Source organism: Periplaneta americana, chromosome 16 (genome assembly GCF_040183065.1).
Source record: "Periplaneta americana isolate PAMFEO1 chromosome 16, P.americana_PAMFEO1_priV1, whole genome shotgun sequence".
Lineage (NCBI taxonomy): Eukaryota > Metazoa > Arthropoda > Insecta > Blattodea > Blattidae > Periplaneta > Periplaneta americana.
Genome location: NC_091132.1, coordinates 160,028,781 through 160,052,303, shown reverse-complemented (window position 1 = coordinate 160,052,303; position 23,523 = coordinate 160,028,781). Strand labels below are relative to the sequence as shown.

Sequence of the window (23,523 nt, the reverse complement as noted above, 5' to 3'; positions counted from 1 at the left end):
TATAATATATGTAATGGTACCTGACAGTTTCACTTAATCTTACGATTTCCGTTTTGTGCAAAATTCGGTTATGTCTTATGAAAGAGGTCTGGAACAAGGTATTTTCGTGACATTCATCGATAAATCCCTTAATCCGTATAATAAGTACAGTAACATCCTATTTCTTATAGATTTTGAGTAGACTCTTTCAACTTTTTAACGATTTGGCAAGTGTTATGGTTATCTAGCGTCTGAATAAGATCAAAGTGATAATGCTAGCGAGATGAATCCAGGATCATAACCGAAAATTCATGCTTGTTCTTTTCTATATTATATGTCCGATTAGTTTTATCTTCTGAAAAAAAATGTCATTAATAAATTCCTTATATTAAACTTTAACTAAGCTTTTCACGGTATTGTTAAGTTAATGTTGTGGAGCAGTTCTTAACATTGTTCAAATGTTGCCCCAATATGCTCCATATTCCATTATCAACTACGACCATTCATTAAAAGCAAGAAGTAAATATTAGGTATCTACAATTATTTTCGAAGACTGTTTTTATTATGCTCTAATATAACATAATGAAACTCTTCTCTGAAAGGTTCATGAAGTCAGAATATCCTTAAGAATTTTAAATAAAAAAAATTCAAATCTCTTTAACACAAACGCATACACAGAGTTCCAGACCACAAATTAAATAGAAGGATAATAGCAGCCAGTACTTTAGAAGGCGAGTCTTCCGCTGTCAGTGCTGGTCACTTAAAGGGAATTATCAAGAGGACTATATAGTCCTCTTGGAGAATTGTGTTTTGAGATGGTAAATTCAATCTGTTGTAATGTCATCTTCGGCCGGATTATTATGTTAGATGTGTTGGCGACACTGAAATCATCTTTATTCTCTCACTCAAATTACAGGACATTTAGGAACTATGGCGGTGTTTTTCATTCACGCGGGACAAGTTTGGAATACAAATAAGAATGTGTAATTAGGGCGAGTCGGGTAGTCATAGAGCTTTGAAAGTGATCATATTCCATTTCCACTATTCCATACTAAAAAGCCTACGCAATATCAAGGTAATTGACGTTGGCAAGTGATACAAGTGTGCAATATGCGTTTACAGTGGAGGGTGGATGCTCTATCTTGAATCTTTTAATCAACAATATTCGCAGAAAACTAGTAATACTAAAAGTAAATAATAATAATAATAATAATGAAGAATGGAAGATAAATGGCGGATTCGCGATCATGCAACTCGTTGCGATCATGTCTGATCACTTCACGGTCATCTGGATGATACTCTGTTATCGATTTAGTCAGCCCTGACCTGACCTTATAACATAATGGAGGTAGTGCAGGAAACAATTTAATGACCGCTAGCTATAATCCTGCGAAGTGATGTCTTATTACTCCGAGGAATACGTGGGCATGGGACATGCCCTCACATCAGAGGTGAAATTTGAGGAAGATCCCGTGCCAATATCGTCCGCTGTATTGCAACGTGAACCTGAGGTGAGTGGACCACAAGGAATGCATACCTTGTTCTTGAAGTATTTATCTTATATTTTGATTCTAAGGACATTACATCTTTACAACAGTACTGTACTTTTACTGCCTTGCACTCTGTGATAGAGACAGAGTAAGTATCTATTGCAAGTTATATCATGTTGCAGAGAACTCTATTGTTGAATTGTTACTAGGTTTCATGTTTTAAGTTTGAAAACTGAATTTCTTGTTACACTTACTGTTAATGTTGCTAAACTACACTTTCTCGCAGTGTTGTTACAATTATGTATTTTTGTCTAAAATTCTCAATTACGGTTTAGAATGATTTATTTTATTTTAGGCTAGGTGTACGTGTACATATTGTCGCAATTGCTTCATACAGATTTAGAGTATCAAACCAAAATATAATAACTCTTATTGCATTTCTCATTTCTGAATCATAATTCATATCAGTGTGATAGCAACTATCGGTGAAGATGTGTTGCTAGTTGTTGGAATGTTACGTGTAATTATGCACTCTTTAAAATCTATGTATTATCGCGAATGGATAAATTTGGCTATATCAGTAGTCCGTGAACTGTTGTAATTCTATTTCTATTTTCGTGTAATTATATGGATTGTATTCTTTTGAACGTCATTTTAATTTTATTAATGCCTAGCCATATCCGTGGGCTTTGCTACACTTACTGCAAATAATTAAGTAGTACCCATGTATTTTAAAATAAAGTCAGGTATCAATAAGGACAAAATACAACAAATAGAGGAGTCACACAAGTTTAATACTGAGGTCAAATAAGAATATCGATAATAGTTCAGTATTAATTTATCAGCATTTTTAATATTTTTGATATTATTAAATATTCACTAAAGACACCATATTTATGGCTGTATCTTTTCGAAAATTCGTGACAAATTTTATTACCTCAAATAGGATTAAATTTGACTAAATATTGTTGATTCAACTTTAGTTTCGGCATTGTAACAAGAAGATTAACTCCGTATGTAGATGAAATTATTGGAGATCATCTGTGCGGTTTTCGGCTTAATAGATCGACTATTGATCAGATTTTTTGCATTCGACAGATAATGGAGAAAAAATGGGAGTATAAGGGTACTGTACATCAGTTATTCATAGACTTCAAAAAGCCATATGACTCGGTTAAGAGGAAAGTATTATATGATATTCTTATTCAATTTGGTATTCCCAAGAAACTAGTTCGATTAATTAAAATGTGTCTCAGTGAAACATACAGCAGAGTCCGTATAGGTCAGTTTCTATCTGATGCTTTTCCAATTCACTGCGGGCTAAAGCAGGGAGATGCACTATCACCTTTACTTTTTAACTTCGCTTTAGAATATGCCATTAGGAAAGTTCAGGATAACAGGCAGGGTTTGAAATTGAACGGGTTACATCAGCTTGTTGTCTATGCGGATGACGTGAATATGTTAGGTGAAAATAGACAAACGATTAGGGAAAACACGGAAATTTTACGTGAAGGAAGTAAAGCGATTGGTTTGGAAGTAAATCCCGAAAAGACAGTATATGATTATGTCTCGTGACCAGAATATTGTACGAAATGGAAATATAAAAATTGGAGATTCATCCTTCGAAGAGGTGGAAAAATTCTAATATCTTGGAGCAACAGTAACAAATATAAATGGCACTCGGGAGGAAATTAAACGCAGAATAAATATGGGAAATGCGTGTTATTATTCGGTTGAGAAGCTCTTATCATCCAGTCTGCTGTCCAAAAATCTGAAAGTTAGAATTTATAACACAGTTATATTACCGGTTGTTCTGTATGGCTATGAAACTTGGACTTTCACTCTGAGAGAGGAACATAGGTTAAGGGTGTTTGAGAATAAGGTGCGTAGGAAAATATTTGGGGCTAAGCAGGATGAAGTTACAGGAGAATGTAGAAAGTTACACAACGCAGAACTGCACGCATTGTATTCTTCACCTGACATAATTAGGAACATTAAATCCAGACGTTTGAGATGGGCAGGGCATGTAGCACGTATGGGCGAATCCAGAAATGCATATAGAGTGTTAGTTGGGAGACCGGAGAAAAAAAGACCTTTAGGGAGGCCGAGACGTAGATGGGAGGATAATATTAAAATGGATTTGAGGGAGTTGGGGTGTGATGATAGAGACTGGATTAATCTTGCACAGGATAGGGACCGATGGCGGGCTTATGTGAGGGCGGCAATGAACCTTCGGATTCCTTAAAAGCCATTTATAAGTAAGTAAGTATTGTAACAAGAATATGTTTTAATCCCACCTTATGTGGCATTTCCCTCAGTCATCAATTCACTCGTCCTCACCTGTGGAGTAACGGTTAGCGCGTCTGGCCGCGAAACCAAATTGCCTATGTTCGATTCCCGGATGAGGCAAGTTACCAGGATGAGAGTTTTTGCGGGGTTTTATTTCAACCCAATATGAGCAAATGTTGTGTAACTTTCGTTGTTGGACCTCGGACTCATTTCACTGGCATTATCACCTTCATCTCATTTAGACGCTAAATAGCTTTAGATGTTGATATAGCGTCGTAAAATAAGCTACTATAAAAAGATCAGTTCACTTGGGATTTATCGTGATTACATATAGCAAGTGTCCATCTAGAGCAGCGGTACTCACTAGAAATTACAAGAGAAACAGCCTCTGTAGGAGAGCCACGCCAAATTTCACAGTACTCAAACTGGGTAACACAGAGCCTTATTACATTTATGGATAAACACATTTATGGCTGATTACTGTCAGTGAACTGTTTTGTATTATTATTATTATTATTATTATTATTATTATTATTATTACTACTATTACTATTATTATTATTATTATTATTATTATTATTATTATTATTATTATTATTACATAATTTTAAGTTAACTTACAGTTATATAGTTTACTGCTGTGAAGCTGAAGGTCAAGCTTTGTTACTCTCCTGTACAATTTTGTCAATACGAGCTGGTTGATTTGTGACAGATATCCTCAGCAGGTTTTCCAAGTTCACATTGGTCAGACGAGATCTATGTTTACCATTGATGAACTTTATCTTGCTGAAAGTCATTTCACAAATATATATTGATCCAAAAAGACATTGAATTTTATATGCACACGATGCCAAATTTTCGAACTATTTTTCTGGAACTGTATTCTAAAAATTTATACTTAATTTGTTTTCCATTTCTCTTGAAAAACTGCATCTAGTTCCGAATCCTGCTGGAGGGCCAAACATTGACAACCCAGTTACATCTGCTGTCATTACTGACTAGGGAATTTCGACTAATCGAAATGGGTTTCGAAACTTTCGAAAATCTTAAATCTCGCGCTGAAATCATGGCGTAGTTCAGTGAGAAATTCTGTGCTGCCTTCGTTCAGTGTATATCAGGGTGTGAATCACTGCTATGAATGTTGATAGCCTTCTCGTAATGAAAGAAGCCGCCACAATCGGGACATTTCGCCCCCAGCTTTGTTCACCACAGTTTGATTTATAAACTACAGAAATGGATTGATTCAGCGATATTCGATGAAGAAAGAAAGAAATAATTATCTTAAGCTCGTAGACAACAACAGTTAGGAAAATAAAAGAGCATACAACATAGTTTACGAAGATAAACTGTATAGAAATCAATATTAATATACGAAAATCTAAACTTGGTGCAAAATTACAAAAATGAAATATTCCAGATCGAAATTAATAGGAAAACCAAAGGAAATTGTAAACTAGGGTGTCTCCATGTAGTGGGTGATTCAGCAATAGATTGCAAGAATTAAACAACAAATAGAGGACGCCCTACTGATCATTTTCGAATGTTACGGAACTTGAGGTCTGTGAACCCAGATTAAGGCGATCATGTGAGTTTCGCTCTAAATATCAAAGTCGGCATTGCAGATTGAAAGATAATCTCATTGGGCCATATCGCCTACCTGAGCGTCTGAATGGCCACTTAAGTACCCATTTACTTGTGGCTTGTGAAAAGAATTTTGCTGAGTAGTTCAATGGAACAAAAGTGGGCAGTCGTGGTTTTTCCACTCTTACCCTTCATACACAAGGGATTTTTTTTAGCCATCGAGTACAGTCAAGCAAAAAATATTATGTGCTGACTAGGGAATAATCCAGAGTCTTATTGTTTCTCTTACTAAATTACGCAAATATTGCTGTTAATCTAACACAGTGTTGAAGATATGGTAAATATAATGCACAGTAATATATTATATGCAGTAATTGCCGAAATATTAAACAACTATGCACAGTTAACTTTGCGTATTCATCATCACAGACGTTAATAACATGTATAACAAATGTTTTTGCATGAATATATGCATTTGCATATGATTTGTAGTCTTATTCATCGTAATGTGAAGCACATACTGTCCGTTGTTTTCAGGCTGTGGCATACGGACACGTATAGAGAGCAACTTGTAAAGGTAGAAGTCGTCTTCTTACACCCTGTAATAAATTGCTCATTTTAGTCGTCTCTTTGCACTGCAGGAACGGAATTTTTCGAAACAGGATGTGACTGGTATAAAGGAAGAATATGAGGACCAGAGCCAAGATCTCACAACAGAGATCAAATTCGAGGAAGGTCCGGAGGTAATTTGGTTGCCTGTGGTGAAACCTGAACCTGAGGTGAGTGCAGCACAAAGAATGCAGTGTGTTCTTCTTCCAGTGTTTATCTTATGTTTTGATTGTAGCGGACACTGTCTTTTTTACAACAATACCTGCAGCATCTTTCAGTTTGTGATAGTGGCAATAAGATTACATATATACAGGGTGATTCACGTAAGTTGTGCAATATTCTAGGATGTTATTTCTGGAATCATTCTGATGAATAATGGTCATATGAATATATTTTCATTATTTAAGTTTAAGCATTTAAATTATGTACAATAATGGTACTCGGTGTACTATAAATTCATTAAAGAACATTGACGTTAGTGCTCACATAAAAAAATTAGTATTAAAGCCAGATTTCAAAGACCCCACACAATGTCTTTAGTGCTCTGGCTGAAGATGCTGAACTCGCTGCAAATGATAGGGGTACATTCCCTCATCGTTCGATGTTCTCCACACCCTACTTTGAGAAACACATAGTTCACTCGTTAAGGCGATTGAAGAATTTTCTACCTTTTTCCATGAAAAAAAAGTAGTGCAAACACTCGTGATGCCCCACTTCGATTACTGTGATATTCTGCTTACTGACCTAAGCGTTACTTCGGCGCAGAGACTACAACGAATTCATAATATGTGCGTCCGTTTCGTCTGCAATATTCGCCGGGTTGATCACGTAACACCATCCCTCAAAATGTTGTCCTGGCTCCGTCTAGAAGATCGTAGAAAAATCCACTGTCTTTCCCTTCTCTTTCACATATTGCATTTCTCCACTCCTGTCTATCTTGAGTCTCGTTTTCAAAATTTATCCACCCATCATAACCTGGACACACGATCACAACACTCCTCAAAATTATCCATTCCCTCCCACCGAACATCCTCATATTCATCTTCTTTCACTGTGGCTGTTCCTCGACTTTGGAATTCCCTACCGAGTAATGTCAGGGACTGTCAGACATCAAACCAATTGAAGAATAGGCTAACGAAATATTTTTCTAACAATTCTTGTTAACAATAATAGCTGTTTCAGGTTTCTCAATGTTTAATGGTTATGTAGGCCTATAACACAGATAAATATCTAAATCATCTCATTATTATTATTATTATTATTATTATTATTATTATTATTATTATTGTAACTATTTCTTACCAAAGTTTATTATTGTCACACTAACATTACTTACCAACTTTCATTATTTACTTTCATGTTGTTTTATGGTCTATATATTAATGTAATAACAATGTAAGCAATTGTATTCAATTAGAATTAGAGTCTGGCTGGGCTGAAGAGAGAGCCTACTAGCCTTAGCTCTGCCAGATTAAATAAATAATAATAATAATAATAATAATGATTAATATTATTATTATTGTTATTATTATTATCATTGTTGTTATTATTATTATTATTATTATTATTATTAGTCTGGATTTGTTACTGCCACTCGTGCGTGGGCCTTTTTCTGTTTCATTGTTGGCAACTGCAAGATCATATGCCTTCGCAACACAGGGGACTGAAATGTGCGAACTTAAACTATACGTGACAACATTCTGTGATCTGGATATTCTCTTCGGTAGTCGTCCACAGAATTATTAGCGTTCCCGTCACAAAAGCCATAAACATGAATCTTATCTGCGTACTCGATATTGTAAAAATGTAACGGCATTTTTGTTAACACACAGGCACTGAATCGCAGACAATGACACACTACGACGGAGATCTTGCTGTGTGCCTGCCTTGTGTATAAGGGGTTGAGTTATCCCTCTGCCTCCTGACGTCACAAGATGCTGTGTAGCCTATAATATCAGCTGTACGGTAATGCTCGCAGCACACATAGAAGCATTATTTTCGTAGGAAAGGAAAACCCGAGCACTGAATCCTTACATGAGAAATGATGAAATTATACCGAAAGTAGTTTTGAAAATCAAGGGAATTAAAAGTGACTATGAGTTTTTCTTTCTCGTACAAATTGTTTAAATGCACATAAGTTAGCCGATTTTGGAGGCGCAGTGACGATATGTAACATTGTGTCACTGGCAATAAAAGGGTCGGGAAATTTTTTAGAAGTGAACATATATTTTTCTTCTTCTCGTCTGTAAAATTGAATGATTCAGTGGAGGATGGAATTTGTTAGCAGTTACCTATCCGTGCTAGATTCTGGATTATTGTCTCCTGTAACATATTTGTGCCTCTTGGTTTGCATTCCTGTTATTATTTAGAACTTAAAAATTATAATAGTTTGCTTTTATCCATACACGAAAGTGGAAGTGCGTTGAATAAAATTGGTAAAATATTTTATATTCCCTTCGTTTCCCATAGTTATATAACAACTTTGCCTGTGTGGAACTCTTACACTGTTATACTAGAACAAGAAAAATGGACAAGAAAAGTCAAATTTTACAGGGCTATTGAAAAAATCTAACAAGTAAACATTCTGATGTGGGCAGATAAAAATGTTAATTTGTTTTCTTCCACCATGTTAATATTGTCAAAAGAAGTGCTTATAAAAGTTTTGGCCACTCCATCGCAATTACGAGGGCCGTAAAAAAATAAGTTCGCCAGGGGCCGTTAACAGAAAGAAACAGAATTTCATTGCACAAATTTATTGGAACCGACACAGCAATTGTTAAACTATTTTTCAACATATTTTTCCATCGGAATTGAGACATTCTCATATCATGGGATCGACAGAGAAAGGTGCAGACGCAGTCAAATGCTGGTTCCGATCTGAGGCGGCTGACTTCTGCGACACAAAAATTGATCCCATGGTATGACAAATGTCTTATTTCCAATGGGGCATAGATTTACAAATAGCGCAACAATTACTGTATCTGTTTCAATAAATATTTCCATGCAATTGTCGACCTGGTTGGCGAGTTGGTATAGCGCTGGCCTTCTATGCCTAAGGTTCCGGGTTCGATCCCGTGCCAGTTCGATGGCATTTAAGTTTGCTTAAATGCCACAGGCTCATGTCAGTAGATTTACTGGCAAGTAAAAGAACTCCTGCGGGTCAAAATTCCGGCACACCCAGCGACGCTGATATAACCTCTGCAGTTGTGATCGTCGTTAAATAAAACATAATTTATCGTCATCCATGCAATTGTGCTTTTTGCTATAAACGTCCCCAGGGAAAATCACTTTCTGGATGGCCTCGTAATTGCGGTCGAGTGGGCAAAATTTGTATAAGCACTTCTTTTGACATTATCAACGTGGGGGAAGAAAAAATTTAACTTCTTTAACTGACCCCATCAGAACATTTGCTTGTAAGATCACTTGAATTTGTTCTTCATTTAGCTCTTTTTTTGTGATGTTTCGGAAGAACTTTTCAGTATATCAAATCAACTACAGGAAAAAACGTGTAGTCTGCCAAAGACTGATAGGATCATTAAAAGAGCAATTATCATTATAAGCAACAAAAAGAACAATTAATAAGAATTTGTGAAACAAATTCAGCAAAACATAAATTCATATCAGTTCCAGAAACTTCCAAATACACGTATTTGACAATGAATAATTTCCAGGTTCCACAATGTTCCCACTCTTACATGTCTAAAAGACATTGCCGAAGGCTTGCTTTCGAAGTAAGCGGTAGCTCAATGGTAAAATGTTTGAGTACTAGCCGGAAGAAACAAAATACTGGTAGTGCGCCATTCAGAATAAGTGAAACCTATAAAAGGAGGGTACGGATGATAGAGTCAGGTAGGTAGGAATGTTTGGGAATGTGTCTTTTGTTTAGTAGTTCAATGGAACAAAAGTAGGCATCTGTGGTTTTTCAGTTTCCTTCATACTCAAGTAAATTCTAGCCATCCAGTACTGTCAACAAGAAATATTGTGCTGACAACGAAACAATCCAGACTCTATTTTTAATTTTATTTTTTTGCAAAACTGAAATTTTGGGTTTAGTCCAACACAATCTTCAAAACATGCTAAAATATATGCACAATATTATATTATACGCAGAAATGGCCCACATTTGCACGTTTATTACAGACTTTCATAACATGAATAAAAATTTTTTTCCGAAAAATTTGTTTCCGCATATGAGTCCTGCCCTATTCATCATGTCAAGCCATTACATGTGAATATTAAAGAGCAGGCTGTAACGTTAGAAGTCGTCTTTTAATACCCTATAATAAATTGTTCTTTTAAGACGTCTCCTTGTACTGCAGGAACGGAATTTCATGGATCATCATGTGACTGCTATAAAGGAGGAATATGTGAACCAGAGCTCTGATCTCTTATCAGAGGTAAAGTTCGAGGAAGATCCATTCGCTGTGGTCAAACGAGAACCAGAGGTGAGTCGAGCACAAGGAATGCACTGTGTTCTTCTTCGAGTTTTATATTGTATTTAGATTGTAACGGACACTACCTATTTTCAAGAGTACTTGCAGTGCCTTTCACTTTATGATGAAGACAAAAACACTTATCACTGTTTACTATTACAAGTCATGTCATATTGCAGAGAAGTAATGTTCAACTTTTATATCTCGTTTTATAATTTAATTATGAAAATGAATAAGGTTGTTACTCTTAATGGTTGCCAAGTTATACATTCCAACAGTGCGTTTGAAAAAAATGTTATTCTTAAGGATGCTAATACTTGAGTTTGCTTTAGATGTATGTGCGAACGTTATCACCTGCCGTCATTTGTTGTTCACCCATTCTTCTTTTTTTAAGTAGGTTATTTTACAACTCTGTATCAACATCTCAGGTTATTTAGCGTCTGAATTTAAGTATTTAGGTATTTGCAATATATCTTTTGTAGAACATTATTTTATCCGTAGAGAAAATATATTTTATAAATGTAAGATAAATTATATAGCTTATTTTGAGTGCAATCCGGAATAGGGTTTGAATTTGGCAAAGTGTTCTGATATATATGTGCAGGCAGAGCATGCATGAAGCTACTGTTTCATTTATTTACTGTTTTCAAGTTACCGAGTTCACGAAATGGTCGAACGAATTTTTTATCTCCGGTGTAATGATCATTATGGTCATAGCAAAGGAATCTATGTGTACTGGAGCTTTAGTATAATTTCATAGTACATGATATTGCTTGGTAGAAAGTATGCAGCTAAACTGGGATAAATTAATCAGTATTAACATTGTTAACCATATATCCTCAACATTTAATTACCAGTGGAATATGTTTGTTAACTGCTGGTATTATGAGCAGAGAAGTGCTATCAAAAGCAAACTGAACCAGGCCATTATGTACCAGGTAATGGGAAAGTTACGTAGTTGAGGTTTTTTCTGGGTTAAGCAATTGAGAACAAATGCTGGCTAACTTTCGGCGCTGGACCCTGGATTCATTTCGCTGGCATTATCACCTTTATTTTGCTCAGACAGTACATAACCATAACAGTTGACAGTGTCGTAAAGACCATTTAAATAATCTACCAAATTTGTGAGTGTAAATTGAATTGTTCGTTCATAGTTAATTTCTGCTATTATACAGCAGTTAGTTATTCTATAACAGCCATTTTCCACGGCACACTCTAAACATCCGCTGGCAAGTCAGCCTTCAGTGAACACAGCGTAGGTTTGGGAGGAGCACAGAAGACGCAGCACAGAAGACAATGTCTGACGCGTATCTAGGATAGCCAGATCAGTAAAATTAATTTAATTTAAATTAAAACGTTATTTATCTTTATGAAAGAAAATGTTTCGCTCTTTAAATACTTACCAACTCATGAGATGATGTTGTATGTTTTCGAATTTCCTAAATAACAAATTAAAAAATAAACACGCATAATTATCACACAATATTGCACTGGAATAATTCTCTGTCATTAAATCTTGCTTGTCTATCATAATGTTTAAATAAAGATACATAAATTGTGTTCGTTCATTTAGTGAATTATATGCAGTTTGTTTCTCTTATCTACATTTTTTTTGCACCATGTGCCTTTTCACCATTTATTGCCCGGTATGTTGACTAGAAAATAATTAATATAAAATTAAAACTATTTTATTTAGTATATGAATACATACATAAATATATCTGGTTTATCTGTATTAAATTACACCTTAATTGTGCCACATGTTGAAAAAGGTGAAAATCGCTGTTCTATAAGGAAAATTATTATCCCATGAATCTGCCACAAGATTTCTCTTCTTTTAGCTAGAACTCTGGTAGGGCTAATATGACAACCCTTTGAAGCACAAATTAATTTTTTACGTTTTTCATATCATGGATCATAGCAAAGCTTCGATCAATTTTTTTCAGCATTTCAACTCCGGACATAATTTCAAAACGGATATGGTACCTCTATAATTATGTAGTCAGGAGGTGGTTCCATGGTAGAATATCTGTGCCATAAAATTTAGAAAGGAAAAAACCGCTGGTTCTTCTGAATAACCACTATGCCGCAAAGGGATCAACGGAATTCTGTGGCATCTAAAATTGATGTGCTTTTGTTAATGCAAATTGTGCTATCTTTGTCTTTTATTTGCTTGGTTTTTTTTAGGAAGAGCAGAGTGACTTACACAGATTGAATGAGGAGCCAAAGGTGGAAGTGAAGTCAGAGGACGAGATTTTCATCGAAAGGTGAGCCTTCACGTAGACATATAGGGTGTCTAGATGATTTTAAATTATGGATAACATATAACTCCCACCCATTTTACAGTCATCCGTATGACCAAAGTATTAATGTTATGGCTGTCATATTTGGCAGTTTAATTTATTTTCATAATAACATTATTATATTAAAAGCCCAATACAATTCATGACATCGCTGGCACATTTTTTAAATGATATATGTAATGACCCATATGTCTTAATGTCGTCTATCATCAGAAGCTTCAGGTCAGTTTCCTCTCCGGCAAACTTGTGCGCATGTGGCAGTGTCCACTTTTCCTTCCATTTCCAGCTGATACATTGGCTAATGCAGGTCTCATTCAACGGAGTGTGTGAACAAAGTGCCTCCATACAAACACGCTCTGGCCTTCTCAGTACTACAATCGTAGTTCTCTAGGTGATGCAGGGACATACCAGCTGTTCAACTAGTCCTAGGAGGAATAGGCGCCTATAATGTTTTGTTTCATTTTCCATTCAAAGTTCTAGAGAGTGTTCACAGAAATGACGTGTTTTATTGAGAACAAAAATGTACCCCTAATTTCAATTAATGTTCACAAAGCACTATGTGCAGAACAAAATTGTCACTTCTCAGTTCACATTTCGTTCGCCTTGGCTATTTCTTCAAGTTCACTCACTCACATTCACTGTACGTCGAACCCAAGCCTTCCAGGTACAGTTCACTACACACCGAACCCAACCCTTCCAGATGCAGTTCTCTGCACGTCGACCCCTGCCCTCCAGATGAGGTTCTTTGCACGTCGATCCCTGATCCACCTGGCTCGGAGTTTCGTTATTAAGTGGAGGGAAAAAGTTTTTTTAGTTGGCCTATATTCTATTACAATTGTAAATTACATTGTTGCAGAACTCTTAATGTATTGTTATTAGTCCAGTGTTCGCAAAACAACAAATATCAAGTTAGAGATAATACCAATACAGACTTTCTCATGATTATGCCGCTATAAAATGGAATCAGTAATGTTCCACTGCAAGTTTTCCTATTTTAAACTTACAAAATTATCGATTTACAAAGGTCTTATATATCATAACAATAAGTGATAGCAATCGTTATACCACATGAAGGGTACACGGGAAAAACGAACAATGTCACAATGCTATAAAGGGTGCTGTCATTATCTATTTCGCTGTATTACTCCAAACTTTAGTGTTATTTTTACCAAAATTAGTAAAGGAGAATTAAAACCACGGATACACTCATAATTTCCTTCATTTGTAGTAGAAATATCAATAAATACTGTAGAAAAATACTGATATTGATCACTATCTCACCTTTAATGGAAATGTGATATTGTTCGTTTTTCCCGTGTACCTTTCACATTTGCAATTCCGAATTTCGAAACAATCACATAAAATAGATCGCTCGTCTCGAAAAACGTAAGGCAAAGGCAGTTGATTTTGGACAGAGAGGTTTATTAAAAATAGAATGTAAAAGGTAGCAAAGAGTCGACAAACGGTTTGTAATTCTTATAAAATTCATTGTGTGATGTTCATAAAGCGTTGCAAATAACCTACTGAAAAAAATATACATTGTACAGGTGAAGTGCAAATTGTTGAAACATTCTGATACTTGTAACATTACTCATAAATTAGTTACAAGCTGGTATCACTAATCATAATGTGCCTCGTCATGAATATAAGGTTTGTTTTATTGTAATATTCAATAAATTGATTGTGTATTTGTTGCGACTATTTTATAGAGTGATAGTATATTTGCTTCAGTTTTGCAGCTACGAATGACAGAAATGTATCAACAGATTTGGACAGTCTTGCACGTGAAGTGAATAACACTGTGAGTGAAATTCTCAAGAATTCAATTTCCTTGGGGAAAGCTGTACTGCCTAGTGAAGGTGGGAATCAGTTGGAGTTAGAACTTCCTAAAAGATGCCTTGGGGGAAAACTGAACAGTCATTTATCCAAGGAAGTAAGAAGGAAACGTTTCCAATGTGATATTTGTGGTAAATGTTTCACGCAATTGCGTAGCCTTAAAGTCCATATAGTTCTCCATAGTGGCTTGAAGCCTTTCAAATGTGATGTTTGTGGTAAGTGTTTCTCTTTGTTGTGTAACTTAAGATCTCATATACGGACGCATACTAGCGAGAAAAAAACTTACAAATGTGATGTTTGCGGTAAGGGTTTCTTTTTGTTGTGTAGGTTAAAATCTCATACAATCTCCCACACTGGCGAGAAACCTTTCAAATGTGATGTTTGTGGTAAAAGCTTCATTCAATCAAATAACCTTAAACTCCACAAACGAAGTCACACGGGCGAGACACCTTTCAAATGTGATGTTTGTGGTAAATGCTTCTATCAGTCCAGTAACCTGAAAGAACATAAACGAGTACACACCGGCGAGAAACCTTTCAAATGTGATATTTGTTATAGGTCATTCTCGTATTTGAAGTCCCTGAAAACTCATAAATGCATCTCTTGATTTGGGTAACATAAATTTTCATGGTCCTCTGCACACAGCCTAGAAAGTTTTCACATGAGATGTATGTGGGAAATGTTACTCAGGCGAGTCAATTAGAAAGTCACAAACGCCTTCACACTGGCGAGCAACGTTTCAAACTTGATGTTTGCGGTAAATGCTTCTCTCACTCGAGTAGCCTAACAGTCCATAAACGATGTCACGCAGGCGAGAAAGCTTTCAAATGTGATATTTGTGGTAAATGTTTCCTTTCACTCCAATAACCTGAAAGACCATGAACGACTGCACACAGACGACAAACCTTTCAAATGTGATGTGTGTTGTGTTTCTTTTTGCTGTGTACCCTAAAAACTCATAAAAGCATGCACACTGGGGAGAAACCTTTCAAATGTAATGTGTGCTGCAACAGCTTCTCTCATCCAGTGCCCTAAAAGTCCATAAAAGACGTCACACAGGGGATGAACCTTACAAATGTGATGTTTGTAGTAAATGCTTCTCTCAGACGAATAACCTGAAAGACCATAAACGACTGCACTCAGGCGATAAACCTTTCAAATGTGATGATTGTGGTAAGAGTTACGCAAAGTTCTCTGCACTGAAAGTCCATATATATGCATAATGGTTTGAAACCTTTCAAATGTGATGTTTGTGGTGTTTCTCTTTATCGTGTAACTTAAAAACTCATAAACGCACGCACACTGGCGAGGAACGTTTCAAGTGTAATGTTTGCGATAAGTCTTTCTTGCATTCCTGTTCCCTGAAAAATTACCATCTTCTGCACACTGGCGAGAAACCTTTCAAGTGTAATTTTTGTGGTAAATGTTATTCTGGTTGGAATGAATTAAAATGCCATAAACACCCGCTTAGGCAAGAAACCTTTCAAATGTGATGTTTGTGGTAAATGCTATACGCTCTGTTGTGTAGCCTAAGAAGCCATGAACTTCAGCACAGCAAAGAAACCTTTCAAATGCAATGTTTGTCGTGTTACTCGAATTTATAATTCCAAAAAGTTCATGAACGCCAGGACACAGCCGTCAAACTTTTTAAATGTGAAGTTTGTGGTAAGGTTTCTCGATGTCCAGAAACCTAAATAGCGATCTGCGTCGGCACACTGGCGAGAAGCCTTTTAAATTTTATGTATGTAGAAGGCGTTTCAAAGATACAAGTGCCCTAAGAGTTCATGAAACAATGCTAGAAACGCTTGAAATGTGACGTTTGTGGTAAAAGATTCACTCATAAGGGACCCATAACAGGCCATCAACAGGGGCGAGGAGACTTTCAAAAGCGATGTTGGTTGTGAGTGATCCCCTTAGTCGATAGTTATAAAAGTTATGAAATCTTGCCCACAGACCAGAAACCTTGTAAATGTGACAGTAAAATATGTTTAGCTTAGTAAGTATAGCTTAAGTATTGATGTACGGAAGCTTTTCTTAATGAATCTTTGTATTCAATTCTTCTGGTAAAGGTTTTTCACTGTTGGGTAGCCTAATAGGTTTTAACACTTACAGGCGAGAATCCTTTTTAGTCTGATATCTCTGAGACGTGTTTATTTTGTAAGACTACTTTAACTATGTTCCAAACATACTGACGAAAAGATTTAGTAATGTAATGTCTGTGTAGCGTATATTCCCCAGTCCTGTGAAGTAAAATCTTCAGGCATCGTCCACAATAAACCGGGAGCGAAAACTACAACGAGAACGAGAATGCTGTTAAAATACTGATATTGAAAATTGAGCATTCCCAATTAACAAAAAACAATCACTCTGTTGTTCTCATAAAGATATTTTCTCATCGTATATTTTCTTCCTAGAAGGCTCTAAGATGATATATTCTTCATCCATTGTGTCTAATTATCTCAGAGTTTATCTGACCAGGTCACCATTTAAATAGTATATTTAAAAGATTCTGTGTCATAAATTTTGAAAGAGTTTAACCTGGGCTTGAGGAACACATTTGTCAACGTGATGGGAGTGATAATAGGAGGAAGAAGAATAAAATGCTTACGATTTGCTTATGATATGTCTTTAGCAGAAGAGGAAAAGATACTAATGGATATGCTAATGGAGCTAGATGACAGCTGTGAGCAGTATTATGGGACCAGGATAAATAGAAATAAAACGAGGACCATGGTGGTAGGGGAAAAAAAAAAGGAAAGTAAACTTGCGAATTCTAAGTGAGACAGTAGGGCACGTGGACAGCTTCAAATATTTTGGGTGTACCTGTACTATAAGTAGTAACATGAGCTGCTGCCAGGAAGTGGAAAGAAGAATAGCAATGGCAAAGGAAGCTTTTGATAGAAAAGGAGCATCTTGTGCACATCTCATGTAGAAGAAGAACTAACGAAGGGACTAGTGATATGTTTTGTATGGGGTGTGACATTGTATGGTGCAGAACCATGGACATTATGACGAAGTGAAGACAAGCGAATAGAAGAATTTGATATGTGGATATAGAGAAGGATGGAACTTGTGATGTGAACACACAGAATAAGAAATGATGCTGTGATGGAAAGAGTGGATGAAGAAATAATGGTGCTGTAATTCATAAGAAAGAGGAAAAGAAATTCGTTGTGTCACTAGCTACAAGAAACTACCTACTGCAACATGAACTGGAAGGAGGTGAATGGGAGAAGAGTTCGGGACAGAAGAAGGTATCAAATAATAGATGACATTAAGAAATATGGATCATATTAGGAGACAAATAGGAAGGCAGTAAATGGGAAAGATTGGAGAAAGCTGGGTTTGCAGTGAAAGACCTGTCCTTATGCAGAACACTGAATGAATGAACGTTTGTGTATCTTAATCGGTTTCTACTCATGAAAGAACGCAATATTCAATTATGCACTTTGTTGTTTCTATTGATGATTTGTTGTGGATCATAAAACATTTTTGTAGTCATGCGGTGTACTTGTCAAAATTTTATTGAAGTAATTAAGTAACCATAATTGTATGTATTTATCGTGTTACATCTTATTTGTACTGCTTCTTTATGACTGTGGAAAAAAAGTGATTAAATATCAAAGAGGGTGAAATGAGGCTTTATGCTACAAGATTAAGAAATATGACGGGCTATGTGAACTATACTGCACTAGGTATAATGAGGAATATTATGAATGCATATGGCTATGGAAACAGATTATTTGCTTCAACTCTTCCATAGAAAAATTAATAACCAATTATTCAGTCAAGAATAAACTTTCCTTAAAATAATAAAATGTTTTTTTTATTACTTGCAGTAAATCTTTCATGTGTGAACAATAATGTTGTTACAAATCTTATGTCTGAAATAATATCGCATTATGATTTTATAAAAAGGTTTATTTTCATCCTTTAGGTAATACATTGTAACTCGCAATCCCCTCTCGTCTAGGTTGAAACATTGCTGATACAAGTAAATGCTGTAGAGGTGAGGCAATTTGTTCAAATTCACTTTCATGCTGAAAAAACCACTCTCGGTCCACTGTTCAAGATGACTGTAGAGTTGTTGGAGTCATCACTACTCAGGCTTGTCAGTCGTAATTCTTATCCACTCAGTTCTCGAGATCTGAAGTTTAGTTGTTGCAAGAGTGTCTTGAGAAGCACTTTTAAAGTCATAGATATCAGATGAGTTAGATACTTTCAACATAAATATTGTCGAGATTTTATGAAACTATAATTACTTATAATGTATGTAATGGTACCTGACATTTACACTTAATCTTACGATTTTTCGTTTAGTACAAAAATTGGTTATGTGTTATTAACGAGATCTGGAACAAGGTATTTTTGGTCACATTCATCAAACGCTTAATCTTGAGGTAAGACCATAACAACGACACCATCCTATTTTTTTTATACATATTGATTACACACGTTTTACTTTATTAACTGCTGACATAATATCTTAAACGAATAATTTTCTGTATTAAATGGAACTATTACAGATTTCTAAACAGAATATATCTGACTGCCACTTTACCGGAAGAATGGAAAAATAGTGTAATTATTCCCATATATAAAACAGGAGATAAACAGAATGTTGAAAACTATAGAGGGATTAGTATCCTCAACACATGTTATAAGATATTTAGTAGGATTTTAAATGTAAAATTAAAAAAACATGCTGAAACTTTCCTTCTGGAGTGTCAAAATGCCTTTAGAAAAGGAAGATCATGTGTAGATCCATTATTTAGTATCAAACTATTGTTGGAAAAAAGAAGAGAATTTAATTTAGAAACCCATATAGCTTTTATTGAATTTGTGAAAGCTTTTGATAAAGTCCGAAGAGACCTTTTATTCGACATATTACAAGAAAAAAATATTCCAAATTTGCTATTCCAAAATATAATAGAAATCTACACGGACAGCAAAATAAGTGTCAAAATAAATAACTGTATATCCGAAAGAAAATTAGTTAATAATGGAGTTCGACAAGGTTGTCCACTATCACCAACTTTATTTAATATTTATATAAATGAAATTATTTTAAAATGGAACCAAATCTACACATCAGGAATCAAAATAACCAGTGCTCTAACATTAAATACCTTACTCTATGCTGATCATCAAGTCATAATTTCCAATTCAGAGGATAATTTACACAGAGGATTGTATACATTAAATGAAATATTAAAAGATTTTGGGATGGAAATTTCAGCACAAAAATCAAAAGTAATGGCATTTTTAGGACAAGACCCAGTGAGAAGTAAGATAATACACAATAACCAATGCCTCGAACAAGTGCAAAATTTCAATTATCTGGGTTGTGAAATATCTTATCAAAATGAAAAAGATGTGAACAAGAAAATTACCAAATTTACACAAATTCTAGGAATAATAAACAATACATTAAAAGCTAAATTAGTACAAAAATCTACAAGAATAAAAATATATAATACACTAGCATTACCCACCCTTCTATACGGAAGCGAGATTTGGACATTAAAGAAAAAAGACATGAACAGAATCAAAGCAACGGAAATGAAATTTTTCAGGAGAACAGCAGGATATACTCTTTTAGACCGAAAAAGGAATGAAGAAATTTTAGAACAATTAGAAGCAGAGTCAGTAGAAGAAAAAATCACCAGATACAAATTCAATTGGCTAGATCATGTAAGAAGAATGGAAAATTCAAGAATCCCAAAAATTATGATGCAATATAAACCTAGAGGACATCGTCGACCAGGAAGACCGTTAAGAAGACTGCTAGATGGGGCCGAAACAGGTCTACAGAGGCCTAATTCGTGAAGGATGATGATGATGATGATGATTACAGTATAGTATCGTATTCACTTTCGATTGTTAATTCAAATTCGAACGAAATGTATGTTGTGGCAATATCATGATACAAAAATGGTGTAATGTTTACAGAAACTATGGTACATCCAATGAAAGCATTGCTAGGTAGCAAGTCTTAGTGCATTATATCTGGAAACAATGATGCTCCTAGCTACGTCTTTGGATACGCTTTGGGATTACTTTCAGGTCACGTTTTATTTCTCCTCATAGCTAGCAGACTTTAAGACAAAATAGAAAATCATTGTTCTTGCGAGTTGTCCCATTATATACTATTTAAACTCTTCAACTGATCCGGTAACTTAAAGAATTTGGCGGTATTTTAGTCTTTTTAGAGGAATCTATCCCTTAATCGATAGTCCGCGTTTTGCCAAGTCTTGTCATGTTAGGCAAGCACAATCTTATAATTTTTTTTCTTTCATGTACACGAAAACCGTCCATTGTACTCCAATGTGATCAATCATTCTTAACGCATTCTCTTCGACATTAGACAGACGTTATTAGTTTCCTAATAAGAGAGCGTTAAACGTATCACACAATAATTTTTTTAGAAACCTATCAACTTCCTATCGATGTGTTGATAGTTTTCTTTTTATAAAGCTTTTTTTAGATTAATTTATTCCTCGCATATATTTCAAACCTGTAATAATTAGTATCAAATTGTTATGACCTGGATAATATTCATGCAGCCGAATTATTACATATTACTCTTCGTCTACTTCCACTTATTCTCCAATTTATCGATTAATAATTGTTACTGATTTTTATATATATTATTTTAACAGTTCCCGTGTTATCAAATAAATTAGGTTTTGAAAGAATAAAATATTACATACTTTTATTCTGAAGTTTTTATGAAATAAAGACGACAATTTCGTTTCCAAATCAGATTCATTTTAAGCATCAAATGAAATTTTAAGGGTACAAAAATCTTCATAAAAAGTGTAAACAGCAATGTTCAAATGAAGATCATTTACAAATCTTTCAAGGTCCCCTGAAATGAGTCAAGTTTTCAAACACAAAACAGGCCTATTTCTAAAATTGGGAATTAAAAATGATACGCTTGCAACTTATAGGCTAGGTGTGTAATATTATGTGAGAGGTAAGGTTAAGTGTGTAGGAAAGTGGGAGGAACATTTTTACAGTTTTTCTATTTACATTTTTTATTCAATCAATTATCAATTTTTTAATATGATATGGCACAGAAATATAAGCCTGCTTAATAAACATCTCAGAATTGTATATTTGCAGAAATTAACTTACATACCGGTACAGGACTTTCATTTCAAAACTTCACAGTCTCAATAACTAATTATTTTAATTGAATTCAGTTTATACAAAAAAACACGTCAATATAAATATTGAGGGGAAAGTCACAAACCAGGCTTAATTGCATTTGAGGTTTCACCCCCACCGCCGAGGTGCTGACACCTTGAAATTTCAAATGGCACCCCTATAATTTTATACCTACATATAAAAGAGCATTCAATTGATTATACATCCCATTCCTTTATAGGTATTGCGTTTCCTTCTCTGGCAGACCTTGCTCCTTTCTGAATAACTTCATTGAATAGTTCAAGCTTTTTTTGTACTTGTTCAATATCTTGACGCTTTATCAAGTGTTATGGTTATCTAGCATCTGAGGAGATCAAAGTGATAATGCTAGCGAGATAAATCCAGGGTACAGGACCGAAACTACATGCTTGTGCTTTTCTGTGTATATATATATATATATATATATATATATATATATATATATATATATATATCCGATCAATTGTATGCCCCAGAAGAAATATATCGTCAAATTCTTTACATTAAGTGCTCCATATTCCATTATCAACTACGACCATTCATTAAAAACAAAACGTAAATATTAGATATCTAGAATTGAATCGCCCCATGCAGAAAGGGCTTCAGTCACAAATTTTGAAAAATGAGATATCGATGGAAATCCTATCTTTATGGGTGGCTCCATCGGCCTGTGCAGAAATGTGTTCAGTCCAATGCTTGGAAAGATAGGAACTGAAGCGTCAGGCTCAGAGTTCTATGCAGAAAGGAATTCAGTCCAGGACTGAAGCCCTTCTTGCTGAGAACCTGCATTTGTGCAAAGATGTTAATAATAATATTTTTACCGGTGAAACACTGGATAAAAGTTAAACTTCGACATCCTCATATTAATGATAAGACAAAACGGTGTGCATTGGCTGGGAAATTGGTGCACAAACGAAAGGCTAGGGAATCTATAACAAACTTGAAGTTCAATCCCATGTATTATGTCTTGAAATAGATTTTATGAAAAATATTTATTTACCGGTTATTCCTGTCCAGGAAACATTTTACTTGCGGCAGCTGAATGTTAATATATTTTGCATTTATGACATTAGGAAAAAAAAAATATAATACGCATTTATCATAAGGGTATTGCCAAAAATATATGCAATAAGGTGTGTTGTTTTCTGGATAATTACCTGCAAGGCATTCCTTCTGAAATTACAGTGCTACATTTGTTTTCCAACAACTGTGCAGGGTGGAATAGAAACCATACCTTAGCAACATTGCTCATATTTTTAACAGACACCAGTCGATTTGAAAGAATCGAGCAATTGAGGAGCGTTTTTGCAAAAGTCGATAGATGCAGAAATTTTAGAAAGTGAATTACATATTGATAACGTATGTTTTCTACCTCCGGATTCGATCTATGAAATCAGATTTTTAAAAAACTTTATTCATGCCGTATGTAGAGATTACCAAACCTTCCAGGTTTTTTCAAAACTCGATAGATCCTGTCACTTAGTGTAATTTCTGTAAAATCTCGATTTCTGCATCTATCGACTTTTGCAAAAACGTTCCTCAATTATTTCCTGTAAGAGGTCATTCTTTTCTGTCCTGCGACAGAGATTTTGCTACAATCAAACACTCCCTTAGAAGATATGATCGACTGTACTCTGTGCATGAAATAATTGAACTGATCATACAAAGTAAGACATCTGCGAAGTATGAGGTATGTAAAGTCCAAATTGAGGACATTTTGGATATTAAGAACTGGTGGCCAATGTTGTATAAAAGAAACTGCACCGAAGTCGGTACCACGAGATAAAAAGTACATTTTGATATCAGACACAA

General features: G+C 35.1%; 1 protein-coding gene across 2 annotated transcripts; it reads left to right on the top strand.

The window, feature by feature from the left end:
* Nucleotides 1–789: 789 nt before the first annotated feature.
* LOC138691607 (zinc finger protein 155-like) lies at nt 790–21,941 on the top strand. 2 transcript variants are annotated; one of them, XM_069813741.1, is made up of 5 exons: nt 790–1,490; nt 5,981–6,118; nt 10,268–10,393; nt 12,569–12,648; nt 14,416–21,941. In XM_069813741.1, exons 1-5 carry the CDS (start codon nt 1,377–1,379, stop codon nt 15,125–15,127), a joined length of 1,170 nt encoding a protein of 389 aa, XP_069669842.1. In that variant the 5' UTR covers nt 790–1,376; the 3' UTR covers nt 15,128–21,941. The 2 variants fall into 2 exon arrangements, with proteins under 2 accessions (XP_069669842.1, XP_069669844.1); XM_069813743.1 differs by having other exon boundaries at nt 14,424–14,566.
* Nucleotides 21,942–23,523: the final 1,582 nt, after the last annotated feature.